This window comes from Alligator sinensis, unplaced genomic scaffold (genome assembly GCF_000455745.1).
Source record: "Alligator sinensis unplaced genomic scaffold, ASM45574v1 scaffold1165_1, whole genome shotgun sequence".
Taxonomy (NCBI): Eukaryota; Metazoa; Chordata; order Crocodylia; family Alligatoridae; genus Alligator; species Alligator sinensis.
The window spans coordinates 39599-64938 of record NW_005842477.1 but is presented as its reverse complement, the minus strand read 5'-3'; the positions used below and the strand labels follow the sequence as shown (position 1 = coordinate 64938).

Genomic DNA, 25340 nt, shown 5'->3' with positions numbered 1-25340 from the left:
CCAAGTACTTGAACCCTGGGGGACCCCACTGGCTACCTTCTACCAGGTCAACACAGATCCATATATATGTATACTCTCTGGGTCTGCCCCTGCAGCCAGTTTCCCACCCATCTGACCATTGAATTGTTGAGCCTATAGTTCCCTAGTTTTATCTTGAGAGCCTCATGGGACATCAAGTCAAAGGCCTTCTTAAAGTCCAAGTAAATGACGTCGGCCTCATCTCCCTTATCCAGGTGGTGAGTAACCTGGTCGTAGAAGGAGATGAGGTTAGTCAGACATGACCTACCCATGACAAAACTGTGCTGGCTGTCATTCAGAATTTTGCCTTCTACTACCTTATTGCATATAGACTCCTTGAGAAATTTTTCAAGGATTTTTCCTGGGATTGAGGTCAGGCTGATTGGCTTGTCATTCCTTGGGTCCTCTCTCCTCCACTTCTTGAAGATGGGCACAACATTGGCCCTCTTCCAGTCTTCTGGGACCTCTCCTGAGTGCTACGAATTCTCAAAGAGGTTTGCCAGCGGTCCTGCAATGACTTTGGCTAGTTTGTTCTGCACTCTCGGATGGAGTTCAACCGGTCCTGGTGACTTAGATATCCAGCCTCTCTAGCTGTTCTTTCCCCACCGGACATTGACTGTTGGTAGGCGTTCTTCTCTACTGTGACTATTCTATGTCATATTTGCATTCGGCAGGCTATCACTCTTAGACTGGTGGAATACAGATGTGAAGTACTTGTCCAGGAGTTCAGTCTTCTTCTTGGTGTCGGTGATCAGACGTCCAGATACTTTGAGCAGTGGTCCCACATTTCCACTTGTTTTTCTCCTGTTACCTATATACCTATAGAAGGATTTCTTATTGTCCTTGATTTCAGTTGCTAACCTGAATTCGGTCACCGCTTTTGCTTTTCTAATCTGCCCCCTACAGGTATGGGCCAATCTTATGCAATCTTCTCCTTGGGGCCTATTCTTAGCTTCCATCATTGTTAAGCCTCCCTTTTCTTTTTCAGAAGATCTGTGACTTCCCTATTGAGCCAAGGTGGCCTCCTGGTCCCTGTGCCACCTTTTTTGCATACAGGTATGGACACCTTCTGTGCACCGAGGATAATGTCCTTGAGGAACGGCCACTCTTCATCCCTCTTTCTCTGTGGTCCATTATCCTGTAGGGCATTATTTACTAAAGTCCTTAGCTTTTTGAAGCCAGCTTTTTTAAAGTCAAGAATTTCTACCTTGCTGACAGATTTCTCAGCCCTACGATGGACAGTGAAAGTGATAGTGTCATAGTCACTGTCCCCTAGGTTATTCTCTACCATCAGATCACTCACCAGGTTTTCCCCCTTGGCCAAAACTAAATCTAGCACTTGCCAGGAGGGTCCCTCCACAAAGCCACCTCTGGCTAGGGACAGGGATTCCCTCTGGGCTGGGGCTGGGCACAGGGTCAGGGGAGCCACGTTGGTGCCCCCAGCATTGAGACCAGGACAGAAGAAAGGGTGCAGGGTCCCGGAGAAGGTGTCAGTGAAAGTGAAGAGATGGGACATCTTGGTCACATTGTAAAACAAGACCTCCCCAGCCTCATAGTCCAGGAAAGCCCCCACCTGCCTCCAGCATGAGGAGTGGGGCTGGGGGGGAGCTGCAGGCCTTGTACCCTCATCCCACAGACACAGGGCCCAGTATCCATGGCCAGGTGTCCATGAGCCCTTCCCCTTCCTGTGCACAGACTCCCTGCACACGCCCAGGTCCCAGCCTGTCTTGTCTCCCACCTCCACCTCCCAGTAGCGCCTCCTGCCCATGAACCCCTCGGAGCCCAGGACACAGACACAATGATCAAATCTCTCAGGGGTGACGGGCAAATCTTGTTGCGTGCCTTCACGTCTCACACATTTCTGATCCTCAGACAGGACGAGGTAGGCATTTGCCATGCCTGAGTCCAGGGTCACGTCCACTAGGAAGAGAGTTACATGTCAGGAGGGGGCTAGCTGATATACCTCCTAGATTACAGGGACTTTTTTCAGTTAGAATTATTCGATTGAGATTAGACTATAAGCTAGGCAAAGACCCAGCGATCGCAGATGCTTTGTCTTGGGCAGTTGACAACACTGTGGATGATGCTGACATGGGATCTGACGTTGTGCATGTCAATGGGATAAAAATATATTAGCCAATATCAGATATGGCAAAACTTGGTGGTGGCTACAGCAAAGGATGGGACATTGCAGAAGGTTATTATAGCCATCACCGCTGGGTAGCCTGGCCATCCATGTTCTCAGTTTAAAGCAGAGCTCTCAGTGACTGATGGTGTTTCGTTCAAGGGTTGCCTACCTGAAGCACTGCAAGCCGATATGATTCAAAGAAGATATGAGGGTCATTTGGGCATTGAAAAATGCAAAAGGAGGGCCCAGGAGGTATTATATTGGCCACTCATGAATAGTCAGATAGAAAATGCTGTACATAAACGTGACACATGCCAGAAGTACCGGCCTAGGAATAAGAAGGAACCCATGTGGATGGACAATGATATTCAAGAGGCATGGTACAAAGTGAGAATTGATTTGTTTACACCAGCTGGCAAAGATTATCTGTTGGTTTTAGATTATTTTTCTCACTATCCTGAAGTTGCTTTATTGGACAATCTGACTGCACAGCAGATTATACTGCAACTTAAATCAATCTTGAAAAGACATAGGGTTATGTCTGACAATGGCCTCCGGTTTTTGGGGCACAAAGTTTTAAAAATGTGCACAGGGCTATGTTTTTCAGCATGTTACACTGAGCCCGAGATACCCACTGCTGAATGGGCTTGTGGAAAATGGGGTTACGATAATAAAGAGATTATTAAAGCAAGCCAGTGATTCAGGTAGTGATCTATATTTAGAAATTCTGAGTGACAGATCAGCTCCTGTTGCCTCCCAGCCCTGCCCTGCCCCCCTCACCCTGGGGGCACCTGAGGGGCTGGCACTTGGGTGGCGCTGGGAGGGGACAGTCTGCACCCCATGTGTCATGCCAGTGACAGGGATTCCCTCAGGGCTGAGCTGGAACCAGGCACAGGATCAGGGGAGCCACGTTGTATCCAGTATAGAAATATGGGCGTAGGGTCCCAGAGAAAGTGTCCGTAAAAGTGAAGAGATGGGACTTGTCAGTCATGTTGTAAAATGAGACCTTGCCCGCCTTGTAGTCCAGGAAAACCCCCACCCACCTGGGCCGCACGTGCACGGTGAGGGGGGTTGGGGGGTAGGTGAGGGCCTCGTACCCCCCATCCCGCAGCCACACGGCCCAGTATCCATTGCCTGGTCTCAGTCGGACCTTCCCCTTCCTGCGCACAGACTCCCTGCACACGCCCAGGTCCCAGCCTGTCTTGTCTCCCACCTCCACCTCCCAGTAGTGCCTCCTGCCCGTGAAGCCCTCGGAGCCCAGTGTCATATTGAATTAAATAGTTTGAATGTTTGTAAAGGTTGCCCATTAGCCAGTTTCAGGAAGAAGATAAGATTTATCTCCTTTCTAGCTCATTGTTTTTGGGACTACGTGCAAAAGGTCCTGACTTCGCTTAAAGTCTTAATTTAAATTTTATCTTTAGAAGTCTTTTACAAAGAGAGCAAATATCCTGAGTTCCGAGAGATCAAACCCTAAGGCCTTTTAACAAGATTGGTAAGAAAAGGGCATTTGCAGTGATATGGAAGTTTCCCAAAGGTAATTTCAAAAGAATCTGTTGAGTAAGATCCGAGCCCAAATTTGGGGGTAATGACAGGTTGAGTAGGAGGAGCCCATAGACGGCAGCTCGCTCAATAAAAACTGTAACTTACTGTCCCCCTCTCCGTGAACACGAATTTCTTAGTTCACGCTGAAGCTGCAGAGCGCCCGAAAGGGACTGAAAGAAGGGGACTTATTCCTATCAGTATTGAGGCCAGCCTATTGAATTGTATTGCTGAGGCGAGCCCATTGAACCGTACTACTGAGGCCAACCCATTAAATTGTACTACTGAGGAATGAAACCATATTTTGGTATTTGGCTTCTCGGAATTCTAGGATTGTAAGTATATTATGAAAATAACAGTATTGATTCAAATTTAACTTTTAGTTGTAATTGTAGTTGTTTTTGTAACACTAATTCTTATAGCATTGTTTGGGAAGGAAGTGCATTCGGAGCATTGTTTCTGATATATGTAGTTATTGTGTTCTTAATGTTTGTGGTATTTCTTAAAGCTAAGCAGTGTTATATGCGTAGCGAAGAGTTTTAAAATAAAATTGTGTTGTATGAATTAAGTGTGTAATCATTGTGAAATCGTGCAATCAGCTAACTACTCCCCCAGCCAGTGCATCAAAACAAATCAGTAAATTGTGTGGGATTTTCTCTATTCCATAACCCACTAGAGACACCCAGGACACAGACAGAAGTATCAAATCTCTCAGGGGTGTTGGGCAGATCCTATTGTTTGTCTCCACATCTCACACATTTCCAATCCTTAGACAGGACGAGTTTGGGATGAGCCGTGCCTGGGTCCAGAGTCAGGTCCTCTTGGGAGAGAGTCACAGGTCAGGGCTGGGGCAGGTGGGTCCCTGAGGTCACGGGGAATTTGCAGTTCAGTCCCTGCAGGTCAGGACTGGACTGGCTGCTGGTTTGCACTGTCACGAGCAGAGAACAGCTGCAGAGACCCAGCCTGGGAGCGGCCAGTTGGGTCCCTGCCTGTTGCTGCCTGGAGAGGGCTGGTGGCTGCGACACCTGTCTGCTTTCTCAGGGTCTGGCTAAGGCTGAAGTCTGTGCTACCTGCCCTTCCTGCTGCCTCAGGGAAGGGACCATTTTGCCTCTTTGGATGCAGAGCTGAAATGACAGACAGGACTGATAGTCTGAAGGGCTGAGTAAGAGATGCCTGAGGGAGGAGAGGAGTTTCCCTGGGAGGTGAAGGCAAAGGAAGTGGCAGAGCAGGGACTGAGCTGCATCCAGGGGAGGGAGCGTATGCAGGTGCAGAAGGCCCCAAGGTGCCAGGAGTAGGAAGCATCAGGCAGGGAGAGATGGGCTGGCCACAGGGCTAGGAGAGGAAGCTCAGAGGATCATGGTGTAGGGGCCAAGCATAGCTAGAAAGGAGCTGGGAATGGAGAGCAGGGAACAGCCTCTTGCTGCCTCATCCTCCTGCACTTGGGGCATGACCACAGCCCTGAGACTGGGCAGGATGGCGCCGAGGGAATCCTTGTGATGGTACTCAGTTCACTTGGGGGTACTGCAGGCTGCACCGTGCAGCAGGGCCCAGGGTCTGCAGGCTGTTGGACACTGTGGGGCCTTCCCCATTTCATGCAGAGACCCAGATTTCCCTTCATCCCTTTCCCCTGAGCTAACAGACACTGGATCCTAGAGATTAACCCAGATACTTAACCAGGACATCAAGTGGCAGTGACTGGGACTGAGGTACATGGAAGAGGATAATCCCAGAGCACCGGCACTTTGCTGTCCAGTCCTGATTCTGGGATTAGTTTTTCCCTCCCGCAGCAGGAACAGGAATCCACTTGCTTGACCTTATTGTCTAGTTTGCACCTTCAGCTGTCCCCACTGGAGTGATCTAGCTGCGCCCTGCATGGACATTACAATGGTACTTTTCCCACCGTGGACCCAGAGACACTTGGACATGGGCTGTGGAGACCGCTCCAGGACTCCAGGGGCTGTCTGCTCATGAGTCAGTCACATCCCCCTGCGTGGTGTGTGCTATATCCACCACTGCACTCTACATGGGTGGTGTTGCTGCCAATGAACCTGATATGCACTCTCATGTACCTTTGAATTTCCTGACATATTGAATGAAATAGTTTGAATGTTTGTAATGGTTGCCCATTAGCCAGTTTCAGGAAGAAGATAAGATTTATCTCCTTATCTAGGTCATTGTTTTGGACTACGTGTGGAAGATCCAGACTTTGCTTAAAGTTTTAACTCTTGAATTTTATCTTTAGAAGTCTTTTACAAAGAGAACCTAACAATGATCCTTAAAGCAAATATCCTGAGTTCCGAGAGATCAAACCCTAGAGCCTTTTGACCAGATTGGTAAGAAAAGGTCACTTGCAGTGGTATGGAAGTTCCCCAAAGTAATTAAAATGATCAACAAAAGAAACTAATTACTAAGCAAAAGAATCTGTTGAGTAAGATCCAAGCCCAAATTTGGGGGTAATGACAGGTTTGAGTAGGAGGAGCCCAAGATGGTAACTCACTCAATAAAAACTGTAACTTACTCTCCCAAATTGGAGGTGACTATACTTGCAGAACAACGAAGGAAGAATCGCAAGTGTAGGCCGGATCAGACTGATCACCTGAACCACCCTCTCCGTGAACACAAATCTCTTAGTTCACGCTGAAGCCGCAGAACACCTGAAAGGGACTGAAGGAAGGGGACTTAGTCCTATCACTGCTGAGGCCAGCCCATTGAATCGTATTGCTGAGGCGAGCCCATTGAACTGTACTACTGAGGCCAACCCATTAAATTGTACTACTGAGGAATGAAACCATATTTAGGTGTTTGGCTTCTTGGAATTCTAGGATTGTAAGTATATTATGAAAAATAATAGTATTGATTCAAATTTAACTTTTAGTTGTAATTGTAGTTGTTTTTGTAACACTAATTCTTATAGCATTGTTTGGGAAGGAAGTGCATTCGGAGCATTGTTTCTGATATATGTAGTTATTGTGTTCTTAATGTTTGTGGTGTTTCTTAAAGCTAAGCAGTGTTATATACGTAGCGAAGAGTTTTAAAATAAAATTGTGTTGTATGAATTAAGTGTGTAATCATTGTGAAATCGTGCAGTCAGCTAACTACTCCCCCAGCCAGTGCATCAAAACGAATCAGTAAATTGTGTGGGATTTTCTCTATTCCATAACCCACTAGAGACATTTCCTTAGCATTTCTACTATCCCTGGGATGCTGCACAGGGTCTTCAGTTCTGTAGAAACAGCTTTTGCTTCCTGAAGCTTCACATCCTTGCTCCTAAGAGGAACACGTCCCCCATTATTGCTCAGCTCAGCTCTTCCATGGAGATATTCCTGCACGGCCTAGGCAGGAATCTACTTGGGGAGGGGAAAGGGGAAGATACAGCACCTGTCCAAGGTCCTTCTCACATCCTAGAAAGGGACAATGAAGAAAAATAGTGAATATTTCCTTACTGGGTGAAACCATCTGCGCCAACATTCAGTGAGTCTATGACATCTCTGTTCTATATGCATCAATGTTTTCACTGCCTGAAAATCCCTACGTCCGCCTCTGCCTGGTGCACTTGAATGCAGCCAAGTTAGCAAAGAAATAATCCATCTATCACCTCTGTCTCAGCGTTACATTGCTCAGAACATTTGCTCGGCTACCTCCAGATGTCCTGTCTTGTCCATTTTGGCTGCTGACAGACATAACCCTCCTCCCTCCCCCCACCAAACTCTATACTTTAACAGAAGAGACAGCCCTCTTGACCCAGCTCCACAGCATCTGTATAGATCACATGCTTCAGCAGGGCTTTTTGGTGCTTTAATTTAAACTTATTCAGTCAGCTATTAGATAAAAGTGCCAAAAAGCACCACTGAAGCAACCAGTCTATACAGACATTGGCAAGCCAGGTCCAAATAACACGATGACTTCTGGGCATGTGTTGAGCTCAGCATGGGGACAACCTGAGCTTAAAGTAAAACCTGTACTGATTTTTTTTTCATGTCTGTAAGCAACCTTCATATTTAATAACCTGGAGCTTCTCCCAAATCAGGATTTCCTCCCAGTACAAACTGGTAGATGTTCAGACCGATGGAAACTCTTGCCTGAGTCTTGCCTCAGTTTCCACCAGTTCTGGGATCCAGGCATAGGGACTGCTTCAAGCCAGAAGGCAGCAGCAGTTAAGGGGAGGATCAGCAGCACAGACTCACCTTCAGCAGCTCAGCAGGTGTCTGCAGGCTCTTCTCCTCTATCTCTGAGATCAGCTTGTGCAGAGAGGAGCTTTGCTTGGAGAGTTGGGCTACGTTCTCCTCCAGGCTCTGCAGCGTCTCCCTCTCCTCCTCCTCCAGCCTCTGCAGAAGCCGCTGCTCCTCCTCACTCACAAAGCAACGCAGCTTCTCGCACTCAGACTTGATTCTCTCTCTCTGTTGCTTTACGGTGTTCTTTGAGAATAAGCAACAACAACAAGTGTGAGCTGCGATCTCCACTTTCAACCTTGCACTGGCAGAGTGAGGGCATGGAGTTGGTATTAGGCCTGTGCAAGTCGGCAGCAATCCGATCCGGCTTTGGATCCAGCTGCTTCAGATGGCTGCGATCTGATCTGGAGCTCCGGACTGGGTTTCCGCCTCAATCCAGCCGAAGCTTTGGAGCCGCCTCGGAGATCCGGCCATAGGGTATAATGGGGAATCAATGAAATATCTATAACTTTGTTGTTTCTTTGTCCAATTTGGATGAACATGTAGGGATGTTAGCCTCTGCTGAGAGCATGAAACCTGCCAAGTTTCAAGAAGATGGGTGCAGGGGTTTGGGGGAAACTGTACCCCAAATTCTTGAAAGCCAAACTCATGTCACATCTGTGTGTTACAACACGGGGGCGGGGGGATCAAAACTGCAGGGCTGGTAGCTCTTACTGAGGCCACAAAGCCTGCCAAGTTTCAAGGAGATTGGTGCAGGGGTTTGGGGGGAACTGCAACCCAAGCTGAGGACAAGCAAAACTGGTGCCATGGGTGACATTGCGTGTGCTAAGGTGCAGCTGCAGGGATGGTGGCCCCTGCTGTGATGCCTGCCAGCTGATGAGGAGATTGGTGCAGGGGGGCTCTGGGGCCCTGCACCCCTAGCTGCTGACAGACAAAACTCATGCCAAGGCTGTGTCTGTCTTGGGGCAGTTGATTGTCTGTATTGAGTCTTTCCTCTCCTTAGCCTGGTTTTGTAGGTGCTGATTTCTGCTTGTTAAGTCGTTATGTAGTAGCTAGGTCCTGTGTATTGAGCTGGTCTCCGAGTCCCTGGTCCCTGAGTGAATCATGATTGATTGGTAACTGGGAACACAGCAGCTGAGCAGCCAGGCCTGCAGCAGTGTCTCCCCTCCCGCCCCAGGACAGACAGTCGGTCCCACAGCACCCATGGCACCAGTTTTGCTTGTTCGCAGCTTGAGGGGCACTTCCCTCCAAACCCCTGCACCGATTTTGAAACTTGGCAAGCTTTGTGGCCTCAGTAAGACCTACCAGCCCTGCAGTTTTGACCCCGCTGTGTTGTAACGCATAGACGTGACAGGAGTTTTGCTTTCAATAATTTGGGGTACAGCTGCCCCAAACCCCCTGCACTGATCTTCTTGAAACTTGGCAGGCTTCATCCTCTCTGCAGAGTCTACCATCCCTGAAAATTTCATCCAAATCGGATGAAAAACAACAAAGCTATGGATATTTTATTGATTCTCCATTATACCCTATGGCCAGATCTCCGAGGCGGCTCCAAAGCTTCGGCTGGATTGAGGCGGAAACCCAGTCCGGAGCTCCAGATCGGATCGCAGCCATCTGAAGCAGCCGGATCCAAAGCCGGATTGGATTGCTGCCGACTTTTATTGTTTCCCCATTATACCCTATGGCCGGATCTCCGAGGTGGCTCTGAAGCGCTTTGGGAAGCCGAATGAGGCAGCGCTTCAACCCGGATATGCTGCTTCCAAGCCCGAATTGTCCGAAGCTTCTCTGGATCTGAAGCTCTGTCCGAAGCCTCGCACAGACCTAGTTGGTATGTGCTTCCCTTTGCCGTTAGATATACTGTCACCAGATACATATTACATACTTTAGGTATAGTGATGAATTATCTAGAAAGGATCACACAAAATGTATTTACTCAAAGGCAAAAGGCTGAAATCCCAATGAGAGGTTTAGGAACTGGGGCATTTGTAAAGGCCCTGGGGCACTAAAACCCAGTGGGCCAGAGATCATCTTTGCAGCTGTTGACGTAAGTGGTTTTGTGGGCCTGGGGTCGTCCCTGGATCAAGAATGAATGAGGTGCTTCATGCAAAGAACTTCAAGCCTGTGTTGGCCAAGGGAGATGGATGGGGAGGACCCAAGAGAGCTCCCCCTCCCCACCAGCAGGAACTCTCTACTCAGGAGACAGGCTTGTCTGCCACTGCCTTGTTCCCTTCCAGGACGGGGAAATGGCAGCCCCTTTCCCATCACGTGGAGGCACTGGGGGTGAAAGAGCGCAGGGCTCCCCTCCCTCTCAGTGCAGGGTAATGCAGAGTGCCCAGCCTGCCCTGCCCCAGGGCACCTCAGGAGGGGCTCTGCAGCAGTCCTGCTTTGGCACAGTCATGGCCATTGTGATACAAGGCTGGTAGACTTTAGAGAACTGTGAGAAGGATCTCACCGAAACCAAAACACTGCTGTGGTGCCCAGAGCCCCTGGGACAGCTGGGAAAGACAGGGACATGGGTTTAAGGGTGTGCAGAAACTGCAGCATCTTTGGGAGCAAACATGACTCCAGCTTGTAAAGCGTAGCTCATTTTATAAGACGTAAAGCATCTCCTCCAGACCAGCAGCCATGGAGCTGTACCTCCCCTGGAAAAGTGGCAGGTAAGGGGTTAAGCTGCCAGCCCCTTAGCCCAATCTGGGCTCATTCTGAAGCTCATTCAGAAACTTTCCAGAGGGGTTTGACACTGTGGGGTTTATGCCCATCACTGCAGTATGCCCTTCTTCCATGGAGACATTGGTTAATGACCCCACATTCTGGAGTGACTTCCTGGGGTCTCTGTGTAGCCCGGGTGTACACGGGCTTGTACTTTCCTCTCCAATTGAGGGAATTATTGGCAGGGCAGTGTGCTGCAGAGGGACACAACAGCCCACCAGCCACTCCATCCCCCCTATAGAGTCAGGTCCAGTCAATCAATTACTTAACTATATACAGATTTATTATTACAACAAAACCATGAAAGGGTAAGGACATAGATTATATATATACGTACACATTTACAAAACAATAAACCCTAATATATATGTACACACACACACACACACACACACACACACACAGTTATCATTTAAAATACAGATGAACAATAGAGCAAACCAGACCAAAAACTATTGATTGGGCAACCTTATAACTCTATTCTTATACAAACTATTACTTCAAATTATTCACATAAACTGTAAGGCACAGTTCACAAATATAATCATCAATCCTTAGACTACCTGGGTGCCCTCCAGGGCAGGGGCCCTGCTCCCAAGGTACCACTACAGGAAAGGAGGTGGAGGTAAAAAGAAAGGAGAGGAAGACTCCAAAGACTCCTAAGCTCCCCCACTATTACCCAGGAGCAGCCCACGAGGTGCCCCTTCACAACCCTTGAGGTGGGGGGCAGGGGTGGGCCTCCCCTGTGGGGACCCTCTCTCCAGGGTAGCTTACTACTACTCTGCAGTCCCGGAGGGCTGCCTCTTGTTCTCCAGGTCAAGCTCTGTCCCTGCTGGGTTTTCCTGATGCCCAACTCTGCTGCCGCCATCCTGGCTTGGGGCTACAGGCACTGCTGTGTGTAGCGGGCGCTTCGCCTTGTGCTAGGGGTTGGAGGCTTGGACAGCCCTGTGCAGCACCAGAGCTCAGTCTGTTCCTGGATCCTTTGGGCAGTGTTGTCTGCACTGAGTTGCTTCTCTGTGTCAGCAGCTGTAGACTTGAGCCACCTCAAGCAGCTCCCAGGGTCTCTCACCCTCCATGCAGTGCCTCTGGCACCGAGCTCCCAGCCTCGTTCCGGGGGTTGAGGACTTGAGCTGCCCCAGGGGCTCCAAAGATCCTGCTCCATGCACCGGCCTGTGCACCGTGTCTTTGGCCATATGCCAGAGGTTGCAGACCTGAGCTGCCTCATGCAGCTCCCAGGGTCTGGACACTGTGTGCTGTGCACTGAAAGCCTAACTGCTGGAGCCGTCTCCCACTCCCTGCTGATAGAAGTCTTCAGGCGGTTTTCCTGGGCTACTGCTTCACCCTGCTGAGCAGCTCTCCTCAGTTCTTCTAAACCCTGCTCTTCTCTCTTCTCTGTCCCCGAGGCATCTCCCCCCTGCTGGGCAAGCAGCTCCTTTTATATGCTCCAGGGCTCTGCCCCTGAAGTCTTCTGGACCTGACAGTGTTGCAGTCTTCAATCAGGTCCGGGGGAGCTCTTCTCTCCCTCCCCTCAGCAAAGGGGCATAATGTTATTTCTCTTGCTGCCTCCTGATTGGTGGATGGGCTCCACCAATCAAAACCACAGGATCTCAAGCCTGGGACTCATCCCAAGCTCTGTAAGGTGAGCCTGCTACATCTGGATCCCCTCCAGGAACTCTACTGGGATGCACAGCTTCTTAACATAGCTTGAGCCATTTTTCAAACCAATTTTGGTTTCTGCTGGAGGCAGGAGGGCTGGATAGCTGGAATGGGGCAGGTCTATAGCAGACAGGCTTTGCCCTGGACAAGGGCCCTGTTGCATTTCCTACACGTGGTCCAACCACAGAATTCCTCTGGTCTCCTTGAGAAGCTTGTTCCACGGCAGGAGCCCTGTAGCAGGCAGCCAGCTCCAATCCCTGTTCCAGGCAAGAAACATCATCTGGGCAGTCAGAGGGCAGACCTACTCAGAAAAGCTACCAGAGCACTCAGAAAAAGGATCCATGTGCAGTCTGGGACAAGGAGTGGGTTCCTGGTTGCATGCTGTCACACATGGAGGAAGCCAGCTCTTACGGTCCCCTGAGAACTCCAGCAGGCTCAAAAACAAGGGCCTGGCACACACTACCCCCAGAGAAGGAAACGCACATTGGGTTTTGGGAATGCCATGCATGCCATGAGGAGACACGGAGCTGGGACTCCCAGTCATAGCACAAGAGTTTGGTGAGGTTGCCCAGGTAGATGGGGAAAGCTTGGGACCAGGCCAGTGAGTGAGACTGTGCTAGAGAAGGGGAAGTTGACTAATGGAAAGGAAGGTGCTGCTTCCAGGGAGGTAATGACTTTACAGTGAGTGGCGCCAGACTGTTGCTATAATGATGGAAGGATCCTATGAGCTTAACACCTCATGAGTCAATTAGAGAGAAAGAGAGAGAGAGAGAGAGAGAGAGTGACAATTGATGTAATTAGTATGAAGGATAAAGACTGATAAATCCAGGAATAACTAATTGATCTTTGGTGAATCAAGGGAGACTGATGAATTCACTGATGTTTAAGTGCTCAGCCATGGATTGGGTGAGACCGTGGAATTAATCAAGAATTAATTGGGGCATTCATAGATAATTAATTGAACTTTTGGGAATCAAGGGAGGCTTGTGATTTCACTAATCGTTAATTAACCTCCTGTGGATCAAGTGAAGCAGAGGGATTCTGTGACAACCAGTTGATCTTACATTATACAAATGGGGGGCTGTTGTATTCATTGATAAGTAATTGAGATGCTGTGCACCATGACAGACAGTTAATTTAATTGATTACTGTATTTACTGAACTTCCATGGCATTAGGGAATAAAGTAGGCAGCAACCAACCTGACCAACTAGACTGAGGACTGATTGATATACCCTAAGAAAGTCTTGGGGCAGCAGGCCGAGTGGCAATTGCTGACCAAGGGGTTTAGAATCCCAGAGGTAAGGCTAGTGTAACCCGGGCGGTATTCCAAGAGGTACCCCCTCTCCAATTGAAGGGATCAGAGCAGGTGCACAAGTGCAGTGGGAGGTGTAGAGACCCTCCTCACCCTATAGAGCAGAGCCAGACCACCACTGGGGACTTAACCATATACCTTTTAATGAGAGAACCGTAGTGGGAACATAACAGGTATAAACCAGGGGGTATAGGGGACACTACAATGCCCCGAGGGGGCAGGATTCAACAAAGGTTAGACACTTACAATCATAGACATATTCATCCAGTTGACAAAAGACATGGTTAACAAAATATAAAACACAAACAGCAGAACAAACAATACTGGTTGGGGAAATATAAAAGGCACAAAATACAAAATGTCAAATAACAAGAAATATAGGGCCTAGGTACCTGGAGGTGAGGGAAACACAATGACCCCTTTCTACTGCAACAAGAACTTCTCCCTGTTACTTCACTCACCCTAGCTGGGACTCAAACGCAGATCTCCCATGTGGCAGGCAGAAACTCTACTACACAGGCACCAGTACTGGTGATTCTCCAAGCTGCTAGGGGTCTTGGCCATCCAGGAGCCCTGGCCTCACGTCAAGCTTCCTGGCCTCTTCTTGGAGAAGCTGGAAGCAGAGCTGGGAGCCTCTCAGGTCACCACTCAGATGATCTGAGCTGAGCAGCAGCAGCAGCAGCATGGGAGAGAAACCGCTGCTCAGTGTGGGGTAAAATTGGCTCCTCCCCCTCCTGCTGCCAGCACTTCCAGGTGCAGCTGGCCAGAGCCCGTGCAGGGTTGCTCTGAGTCTCCACCATGTCACTGCTGCCTCCGAGCTACCCGGTGGGCTAGTGGTGGCAGCACAGAGCAGATGCAGGGCAGCCCCATGTGGGCTTCAGGTAGCTGCACCAGCACTGGCTCCAAGGTGACCAGCAACAGCAATGTTGGTGCTGGGAAGAAAGTGTTGCTCATTGTGAGGGTGGGAAAGCGGCCCCTCTCTTTTGCCACCACTGGGCAGTTTTTAGTGTGGCCACCTGGAACCCATACTACACTGGGTTGCCCTGCAGCTCCATCACCGCCACCTCTGGGCTACCTTGCACAGCAGTGGTGACAGTGTGGAGCAGCCGCAGGGCAGCCTAGAAGCAGCAGTGATGGAGACACAGGGCAGCCTGGAGCAGTGCAGGCTCTGAGTGGCTCCACCAAAAACTGCCCACCGGCGGCGAGGGGGAGGGGTTGCTTTTTCCCTGCAATGAGCAACAGTTTCTGCCCAGCTGCTGCTGCTCAGCCCAGAGGCGTTAGCTTGGAGCTGGCACGGGGTGCATGATGTCGGGGCTGGGAGTGCTATTCCCTGCTGCTACCGTGGGGTTGGGGGCAGTAGTGGTGGCAGCGAGAAGGAGCTGCCCCAGCCACACTGCATGCCCAGGGGCAGTAGGACTCAGCAAGGCTGGGTGGAATGGGCATGGGCCACGCTGGGGCTGCACGCTGTTGGCAGTGGTGGGGGAGGCGCCCCAGTGTGCATGGGCTCTGGGCTGTTGCAGGGCTGGGGAAGGGGCAGGGGCAAGTGCTGACCGTCTTGGGGGGGTGTGTGTGTGTGTGTGTGTAAGGGAGCTCTGATGCATACCCCACATACCCTCAAATCCTCCCCTGCAAACCCCACAACCACACCCTCCCCCACACAATCACACACCCCACAAACATCGCAGCTACCCACACCCTTCCCCACACTCACACCTGCATGCCTCTGGGGGGAGCCCTGCTCACTGCTACACACACATACCTCAGACACACCCAGCCACCCTCTCCCTCCCCACATCCCACAGCTCCCAACAACCCCCCCATATCCTCCCACACACCCACACATACCCTCAGACCCCACATTAACACGCACACAGCCACCCTCACCTTCCACACACCCCATATCCCCCCACAAACCCCCTACCCATCCACACATCCCCACAAACTCCCCATACTCACTCACACACATCCACACATACCCCCATACCCTTCCCCACACTCCACATGCACACATCCGCACACATCCACACACATATCCCCCCACAAACCCCATACCCATGCACACACAACCCTCTACACCCCCCCACAATATACAAGAGTAAGACTTCATTTTGAGTTATTATACAATCACTTCTATATATATGGCACAAACACACACAAATCAGGACAATTAAAAAAACATCAAATTGAAATATATCATTACAGATGTTTGATTTTTAGTATATAATTTGGGATTTTTTTCCCATTCAAAGATGGCAAACCCCCTCCCTAGTACTTTTGGGGGCGAGGGGAGGGATCTCCAGTGACAAAGGTCAGAGGTTAGGGGTGGGACTTCAGATCCTAAGATGGCAACCAGGGGGCAGGGCCACCCTTGCGGTCCTCGTCAGCTCACTGAAACTTGTTAAGTGGCTGTCCAGCCAAAATAAGTGCCTGCCCCTGGGTAAAGGTGACCAGAATCTGGAACAGACTTCTCAAGGAGGTGGTGCAATCCCCAGCCTTGGAAATCTTCAAGAGGAGACTGGATAGACACCTTGCTGGGATCATTTCATCCCAGCAGTGTTCCTGCCCAGAGCAGGGGGGTTGGACTTGATGATTTTTCAGGGTCCCTTCCAGCCCTTAATTTCTATGATTCTGTGATTTCATGATTCATCTTGTGGGCCAAATCAGTTCTGAATTCTATCAACTAAGCAGAGCTCAGTTGTTCATGTCTGTGTTGTGCTACCACCAGCAAGTATCCTCCTTCGCAGACGCTTCAGCCTGGGGCTTCAGATACTGCCAAATCCACAGCAGGCGTCCTATGTGCAAGCTCCAAGCCTGGAGGCCTTGGAATTCAGATGCCCCCTAGTCTCACTTAGCCAAAAGGCCAAAGGAGCAAGCTAGAAGGGAAGCCTGAGAGCAATTTTCCATCACCATAAATTGTGTAGCTGAGATCCTTACATTGGGAGGCATTTGCAGACTCTCACAGGTGTTAGCCTGCCCGCAGTGCAAGGGACAGGCCTTCACCCTCAACTACACTAAGTCATTCAAGGCTGAGAAGAAGGGGCTCTCCCCTGCCAGGTAAATACAGCCACTGGGTCAGAAACCAATCATGGTATTTCCCCTGCCAGGTAAGTATGTGACTACACAGTGGACTCTCTTAGATCAGTGGTGTCACCTACCTTGTAATTGTTGGCAGCCTCCTGGATCGGGAGCACTTTTTGACCATGGTGAGCCTGGGACTCCCTGCAGATAACACAGATGGCTTCTCCATCCTCCTCGCAGAAGAGCTTGAGTTTCTCTTCATGCTCCACACACTGATTTACCATTTGCTCCTTTCCTGGTTTCAGACTCTGCTCTTTAATCTTCTCTACCAGGTTTTTGAGCTGAGTGTTGAGCTGGAAGCTCCCTCTCTGAAACCCTGCTCTGCAGCTGGGACAGGGGATGGCATTGCCTGAGACATGGACAGTGTCCTTACAGTACAGGGTAATGCAGGCTCGGCAGAAGTTGTGTCCACACTCTATGGTGACTGGCTCTGTCAAGAGCTCCAGGCAGATGGAGCAGGTGGCCTCTTCATCCATGTCCTGTCCTGAAGTGTCTGAAGCTGCACTGCACTGTCTTCTGCTGATTGTTTGCTCTTCTCTGTTCAGGCTTGGCTGATCTTGGGTGGTGCTGTCCTGGACACACTAGCTGATTTCCTGTAACTCAGTATCTAAGAACAGAGAGGAGGGGCCAAGAGGGGAAAGGGCAAGTAAATGGAAGAATTAAACTGAGTGGAGAGAAAGGAGGGATGAGAACAAGGGAACAATAGAAGCAGAGAGGAGAAAGGGTGGTGGAGAAAGGCTGTTCATAGACAGGGGAACAGAGATGAGAAACCACCTGTAACCCTCAAACATGTAGGAAATGGTGCACTCTGTCAGTGCACTCAGCACCGTGCATTCACCACGGTGCAGGATTTATTAAAATCCAATTAATTTTAATTTTCCATGCTACAACCAGTGACTCAAAAAACATGAATTTCCCAGTTGTTGCTCTAATTCCTACTCCTTAAGTCCCAGCTGTGGCAGGTCAGCTGCATGCCTTCTGCCCAGAGAGGATGACAGTTTTGGAGGCAATGCTTAGGACTAATAAGGACAGAAGATGATCACAGGCTCTCATCAGGCCTTTAACAGAGAGAACTATTGAAACACCACCCATCTCTTAGAGACATCTTGAAACTAACCGAGTCAATCAGACTTCCCAGGCATTACAGAGAGAAGGATCCACCACTCAGACAAGGGAAGTGAGCCCACACCTTAAGCCATCGGGGCAAGAATCAAACTGTCACAGGACTCTAATCTTATGGGACCTCTGTTAGCTGTGATGCCCCTGACCTGAAGGCATTTGGTAACACCCCAGGTGCACCCCAGGTCTGTGGAAGGTGGGCTAGCTGATAGCCCCTACAAGCTAGATCAGGGGTTAGCAATACTAGCTTGGGTGCCAGAGTGTGGCACACAAAGGCATTTTGCTTGGCACATGCACCTCAAGGTGGATCGTAGGAAAGGGGCTGGGTCTGTACTGCCACGACAGGATTGGGCCCTTTGTGGCTCCCCTGCCATCTTCATAGACTTTAGGGTCTGGAAGGGACCTTGTGAGATCATCGAGTCCAGCCCCCTGCCATAGGCAGGAAGTCTGCTGAGGTCAAATGATTAGTTATCCCTCGGGGAGACTGGATGAACAACTGTTCTCCCAGATCCTGGTGCACCCCCCTTATATACTTACAGGCTGTCACCAAGTCCCCCCGAAGCCTTCTCTTCTCCAACCTGAAGAGTCCCATGTCCGTCAGCCCCTCTTCATAAGGCCTGCTCTCTTGGCTTTTGTTCATGTGGGTGGCTTTCCTTTGGACTCTCTCAAGCTTAGCCATGTCCCTCCTGAAGTGGGGGCCCAAAACTGGGCGCAGTACTTCAGCTGCGGCCTCACTAAGGCTGAGTAGAGTGGGAGGATGATGTCCCTGGTTTTGCTTGAAATGCATCGGTGGATGCATACCAGAGTTTGCTTTGCTTTGCTGACTATGGCATCACATTGGTGGCTCATGTTCATCTTGTGGTCAATCAAGACCCCCAAGTCTCTTTTGGTTGTGGTGCTGGCGAATGTAGCACTGTCAAGCCTGTAAGTATGATGCTGGTTCTTCTTCCCAAGGTGAAGCACCCCATCAGGTTTTGGTCTGCCCACCTTGTAAGCGTGTCCAGGTCAGCCCGTATCCCTAGTCTGTCCTCCAGTGTGACCGCCTTCCCCCATAGTTTAGTGTCATCCGTGAACTTTGCCAGTCCACATCTGACTCCTGAATCCAGTTCATTTCATAGTAGCCGCCCTGACTGTGAAGTAGTTTTTTCGGATGTCCAATCTGTACCTCCTCTCCATCAACTTGTGCCCATTACTCCTTGTTATGCCAGCGGGGGCTAGGGGAAACAGCGTCTCCCCCAAACCCTTCTGGTTCCCCCTAGTGAGTTTATAGACGGTCACCAGGTCCCCCCTCAGCCTTCTCTTGTGGAGGCTGAATAGGTTCAGGTCCCGCAGTCTCTCACTGTAGGGTCTGCCCTGTTGTCCCCGGATCATGCGGGTGGCCCTCCTCTGGACCCTCTCCATGTTGTCCACATCCCTCCTGAAATGGGGCGCACAGAACTGGACACAATACTCCAGCTGCGGCCTGACCAGCGTCGCATAGAGGGGGAGGATCACCTCCCTGGCTCTACTCGAGATGCACCTGTGGATGCACGACAAGGTCCGGTTAGCCCTGCCAACCATGACCTCGCATTGTCGGCCCATGTTCATCTTGGAGTCAATAATGACACCAAGATCCCTTTCCGCCTCCGTGCTCTCAAGTAGGGAGTTCCCCATCGTATAAGTGTGCTGCTGGTTCCTACTACCCAAGTGCAGCACCCTGCACTTGTCCGTATTGAAACACATCCTGTTCCTGTTTGCCCACTCCTGTAACCTATCCAGATCCTTCTGCAATCTCTCTCTCCCTGCTAGCGTGCTCACCTCCCCCCAAATTTTGTGGTCATCAGCTAATTTAAACAGGTTGCTTTCCACCCCAACATCAAGATCGCTGATGAAGAAATTGAACAGCGCAGGCCCCAGGACCGAGCCCTGGGGGACTCCACTACCCACCTCCTCCCAAGTCAAGTATGAAAAAGATCATCAAGTCCAGCCCCAAAGGAAGCAGGCAAGGCTCCAGTGAGGTTTGAACTCACGACCCCTGATTTACGAGACCAGTGCTCTAACCACTGAGCTATGGAGCCACATTTTTTAATAAAGATGTGGAAGAGTACTGGCCCAAGCACTGAGCCCTGAGGGACGCCACTGGTCACCTTACGCCAACTTGATTTGCTCCCATCAACTAATACTCTTTGGGTCCGACCCCAGAGCCAGTTTCCCAGCCATCAGACCATGAGATGGTCATGGCTGCAGTTCTCCAGCTTAGCCATGAAGACATCATGGGAGATGAAGTCAAAGGCCTTCTTGAAATCCAGATATATGACATCAACCTCGTCTCCCTTGTCCAGGCAATGCATCACTTGGTCATAGAAGGTGACGAAGTTGGTCAGGCAAGAACTTCCAGCAACAAAGTCATGTTGGCCAGCACTCAGAAAGTTGCCTTCCGTTAGCCTGCTGCCGATGGAACCCTTGATAATTTTCTCCAGGATCTTTCCCGGGATGGATGTTAGACTACTCTGTAATTCCCTGGGTCATCCCTCCTTTATTTCTTGAAGATTGCAACCATGTTGGCTCCTTTCCAGTCTTCCGGTACCTCTCCTGAGCACCATGAGCTCTCAAATATCTTTGCTGTAGCAAATCTTTGTCTGCCAGCTCCTTCAAGACTCTCAGGTGCATTCCATCTGGGCTCACGGACTTGTCGATATCGAGCCACTCAAGGTGTTCCCTTACTTGATCTATGTCAATTCTGAGCGATCTTCTGCTTCCTGGATGTTTTGTATCCTATCTGCCAGGGTGACCCCTTGGGATGGGTGGAAGACCAATGCAAAGTAATAGTTTAGGAGTTAGGCCTTTTTCTGAGTGTCAGACATCAGCTGCCCCATTTGATTTAGCAGGGGTCCAATGTTGCCTTTTTTTTCTCTGTGTTCACACAAATCAGAAGAAGGACTTTTTGTTGTCCTTGATTCCCATGGCTAGCCTGAGTTCGGTTGTTTCTGCCTTGGCTTTTCTGGTCTGCTCTCTACAGGTGCGGGCTAGTGCTGTGTAGTCCTCTTTGGTAATGACTCCCGTTTTCCATTTGGTGTAGGCGTCTCTTTTTAGTTTCAGGAGGTCCAAAAGTTCTCTATTGAGCCAAAGGGGCTCCCCAGCCCACTGACTGCATTTCCTTCGGGACGGAATGGACTTTCCTTGTTGACTTTCCTTTCTGCCCCTGGCACACCAACATCTTGCAGGTTGAGGTTGCGGATATTTTTGGTGCTTGCACCACCTCTGGCAAGCGGCCTGTTCCAGGCCTTGGGGGCTCGAACCGTAAAGAAGTTCTTCCTTACGTCCAGCCTGAAACGGTCTTGGAGAAGTTTGTGACTGTTTGACCTTGTCATCCCATGGGATGCTCTGGTGAACAGGCATTCCCCCACATCCTGAAGTACACCCCTTATGTACTTATAGGCAGCCACCAGGTCCCCCCTGAGCCTGCACTTTTCTGGGCTGAAGAGTCCTGTAGCTCTCAGCCTTTCATCATAAGGCCTGTTTTCCTGCCCTCTGATCATGCACGTGGCTGTCCTCTGGACTCTCTCAAGGTTCTCCACATCCTTTTTTAAATTGTGGAGCCCAGAATTAGATACAGTACTCCAGCTGCAGCCTCATCAAGGCTGAGTACAGCGGGAGGCTGACATCTTGGGATTTGCTGGAGAAGCATCTATGGATGTAAGCCAGAGTTTTGCTCACTTTGCCAGCTGCAACATCACATTGGTGGTTCATATTCTCTTGTGGTCAATCATGACACCCAAGTCCCTTTCAGCCATGGTGCTAGCAAGCGTAGCACTGCCAAGCCTCTAAGTATGCTGCGGGTTTTTCTTTCCATGGTGGAGTACCTTGCATTTTTGGTGTTGAAGGCCATCAGGTTTTCATCCGCCCATTTTCCAAGCCTGTCAAGGTTGGCCTGGATCACCATCCTATCCTCGCATGTGGACGCATCACCCCAGAGTTTGGTGTCATCAGCGAACTTGGCCAGTCTGCTCCTGACACCAATGTCCACATCATTAATGAAGTTGTTTCTGAGAGGGGAGGCAAAAGCCCGCCCACAACATGGCCCTGGATCCCTCCCAATGAGCCCTGATACTTACCACAGGGGCGGAGACAAGCTGCAGCTGCGGGGAAATGCTGATGCAGGTTTGGCAGTTCCAGAGCTGCCTGAGCCTGCGAATCGGTGAGCTCCAGGGGCGGGGCCTTGGAGAAGCGGGGGCTGCTTAAAGAGCAGCTGAAAGAGGAGTCAGCTGGGTGGAGGAAGAGGTGCGGCATGCTAGCCAGGAGATGCAGGTGGCGGAGCCAGGCCGTGGCAGCCCCGAGCATGGGGAAAGAAGCCCTAGCATCAGCTGGGGAAGCCCGGCTGACGGAGCAAGGAATCCGGGCTCTGGGAGCCAAGGACCACTGGAGAACTGCAGCAGAGAGAAGCAGTTCTCTATTACTGGTCTGAGTGAAGTCTCCACAATGGCAGAGAACTCAGGTACTGCAGTGGGGAAGGGCAATGAGCAATGGCTGAGCCCTGTGGGCAGCCCGGTGAAGAGGGAGGAGCCAGCGACAGCTGCATCAGAGCCCTACAGGGAAGTGGCAAGTACCACCAGATGGTGGGAGCAGGAGTGATTAGCTCCTAGTCAGAGGGATCCTGGGAGCCAGCATTCTAGGCGCCTGTTGGCAGACATCGAATGCCTTTATTTTTTGGTTGAGAATTATTCTAAGTTACTGTTGCCCCAGGCCGGGGCAGGTTTAGTTTGCCCGAAAGGTGGTCCAGAGGCCAGGGATCAACCCAGCAAACAGTGATGGCTGGAAGGACCCGACCCAGGTAGAGGCGGGTAGCATGGATGAGAAGAGATCATTCCAAGGAAGACTGCAGGGAGCAGTATCTTCCCTGGCTGTGGATGTGGTAAGGGTGGGGTAAATGGGAGGTTTGGAGCCCCATGAAGAAAGACTAGGGTCAAGACCCCTTTTGGGACCACCGACAGGGACTGCCTCCCCATCAATCAACATCAAAGATGTGGCAGATGAGTAGGGGCAGCACCTGTAACTATCTAGGTGGCCCCAGGGTGTGGTCTCACCCTGACATCGCTAGGGAACAAGGCACTGACCTGAAAAGGACCGAAGCCTTGCAACACTGAAGCGACAATGTTGAAAAGGATAGGCCCAAGGACGGAGCCTTGGGGTGACTCCACTGGTCATGGTGCACCATGACAATTGACTTCCGTCAACTACTACTCTCTGAGTCTGACCTCGAAGCCAATTCCCCAGCCAGCGGACTGTTATGTAGCCGAGGCCACAGTTGGCCAGTTTTTCTATAAGATGATTGTGGGATACCAGATTGAAAGCTTTTTTAAAGTCGAGCTATATGAGGTTAATCTCTTCTCCCTTGTCCAGGTGATATGTCACCTGGTTGTAGAAGGAGATGACATTGGTCAGGCAAGACCTACCCACAACAAACCCGTGCTGGCTATCCCTCAAGAAGTTGCCTTCTGCCAGTTTGTCAAGAATGGTCTCTTTGATGATTTTCTCCAAGATCTTCCCGGGGATGGAGGTCAGGCAGATGGGCCTGTAGTTCCCCAGATCTACTTTCTATAATCACCTTCTTCTACAAGTGCTTAGAAATCACCTTCTCCTGGTTTAGAGGCCTGTAGCAGACACCCATCATGACATTACCCCTGCTGCTCTCCCCTCTGACTTTTACCCAGCTCCCTTCTACTTGGTACTACACCTCCTCCTTTTTTAGTGCCACACCTCCTCCTTTTTTCCCTGTGCCTATCCTTCCTGAAGAAGCTTTACTGGTGGTATCAAAGCATGGGCTATGGACCAGATGCAGCTCATGGGTCTCAGACTGACACTATAGGGCAGTGTGAGCCATCCCTGTCCCCACATGGTGCATGCAATGCATGATGCTAATCTGGAGCATACCACATGTGGCGGGTGAGCTGGACCCAGGGTCATGGGTGATTTTTGCAGCTTTGGGCCGGTTCAGGCTATGCATTGTATGTCTCGCCTGTGCTAAACTGTGCCAGTGGACTGGCTCCAAAGCCTGTCCTTATTGTACTCAGATTGACTCCAAGAAGTGGAGGCACTGCACATGGCTGGTCCAACGTGGGCACTGCATGTAGCACAAGCCCCATGTTGGCATTGCATGCTGTTTACAGCCCAAAACCCAAATCAGGGATGTTGAGTGTTGAATGTAGCATGCAGAGATGACTAGGGCGCGTGCATTCAGGGGGCTCCAGTATGTGGGACCAGTCTGTGGGTCCTATCTAGCCTGCAGACCAACTCTGTGCCCTTTGGCTGGACTGTGGAGCCAGACAAATTTGACACCACTGAGCTGTACCCATCCATGACCATACTCCTGGGGAATTAGTAAGCAGCACCCTCTACTGAAACAAAAGGGTCAAAATGATCCCATGTCAGCTTGGTGCAGCTGTGCAAACTGTGGATCTTGTGCAATGTTTAATCAAAGCACAGTCTTCATGAATGAGGGACAGTTAGAAAAAAAGTGGTTGGTTTAGCCATGTTTTACTCTGATTTGCTAACACTTCCTGATCTACACTAGGCTTTCAGCATGGGTCAGAGACACATTGGAGACACTGCCCCCTGACAACTCCTCCTCATCCTTAAAGACAGTTTGCAAATGTCTGCTTTAAGCCCCATTCGGGATCAATGTTCTGTGCACGCACAAATCCTCACTGTGATTGGATGGGAGAAGGGCCTCTCTTTAGCTTTCTTGTATGCCCACCCTTGCTGATCCTTCTTTCCTCTGCCCCCTTCCCTGCAGTCACCCATGGGACCCCCTATTGTCTGTGTCACTGGGGTTTTTTCTGAATTGAGACAGAGACGAAAAGGGGTCCGGGGCCAGCAGACCTCAGTGCAGAAGCAGTGGTGATCAGAGGTTGAAGCTGCAGCTGCTTTGCTCAGTCCTGGTTAGGTATGGCATCCATTCATCAGCGAGCGATGGTGGATATTGCAACTATTCTACTGACTGGTGGTGCATTTTCTCTTGTGGCTGTGAAGACCGATTTTAGACTTCCACGTGGTCACAAGTGTATATGACATTAGGGGCTAATATACTGACAGCTGTTTCCTTTGGTCATGTTTCTATTGTAATTCGAGTGACAATTTCTCATTGTGCTGTTGGACTCCATGATTGAGAAGGGAGTGCCACTTTGTCCTGTCTCCTGGTAAGGCCTCCCAAAGGCTTGGGCCAATTCCAAAAGCCTTCATATCCTGCTTGTAGACACCTTTCAAGTGCAATTTTAGGTGCCCTATTCTTCTTTCCCCACCTGCAATTTGCCCAGACAGGATGTCCTCTGGGATGCGCCCATCTTCCATCTTGTGAAGATGGCCAAAGCTGCTGTTTGAGTAGTGCAGCGATGGTTGGCAGGTTGGCTTTGGCAATGATCTCTGTGTTTCTGATTCTGTCTTGCCACTTGATGTCAAAGATGCACTGTAAACAGCCTAGGGCGGGGATGGGCAAAATACGGGGCACCTAAGGCCCATCTGCGGGGCACCTAAGAAGTTTAGGCAATTAATATGTATCTGCTACTGGCTGTCTGTCAAAGATGACAGGAGCTAGAGGCAGTAGAGTCCAGGGGAAGCTGGCAGGAGTCAGGAGG

General features: G+C 50.3%; 2 protein-coding genes, 1 non-coding gene and 1 pseudogene across 3 annotated transcripts in view; all 4 read right to left on the bottom strand.

Moving 5' to 3' along the window:
- Positions 1–2970: 2970 nt before the first annotated feature.
- Positions 2971–3444, bottom strand: LOC112551471 (E3 ubiquitin-protein ligase TRIM39-like). The gene has a single exon (XM_025212666.1). The coding sequence runs from the start codon at positions 3411–3413 to the stop codon at positions 3015–3017; it is 399 nt and encodes a 132-aa protein (XP_025068451.1). The 5' UTR covers positions 3414–3444; the 3' UTR covers positions 2971–3014.
- Positions 3445–6849: 3405 nt separating this feature from the next.
- LOC102385787 (E3 ubiquitin-protein ligase TRIM17-like) overlaps positions 6850–25340 on the bottom strand; it is a 20546-nt gene continuing 2055 nt past the window's right edge. The window contains exons 2-7 of the mRNA XM_025212667.1: positions 19943–20192; positions 18028–18040; positions 16689–16938; positions 7870–8100; positions 7064–7086; positions 6850–6952 (exon numbers count right to left, since the gene is read on the bottom strand). Coding sequence (XP_025068452.1) covers positions 6850–6952; positions 7064–7086; positions 7870–8100; positions 16689–16938; positions 18028–18040; positions 19943–20192 — 870 coding nt within the window. The remainder of the gene's footprint in view (positions 6953–7063; positions 7087–7869; positions 8101–16688; positions 16939–18027; positions 18041–19942; positions 20193–25340) is intronic.
- Positions 16409–16595, bottom strand: LOC112551475 (annotated as a pseudogene).
- On the bottom strand, positions 19715–19787 carry TRNAT-CGU. Its single transcript has one exon. It is a non-coding gene; the product is annotated as a tRNA-Thr (tRNA).

Bases quoted from the DNA above. Each gene is read 5' to 3' on its own strand.
- LOC112551471 (XM_025212666.1), bottom strand. From the start codon at position 3,413: ATGACACTGGGCTCCGAGGGCTTCACGGGCAGGAGGCACTACTGGGAG.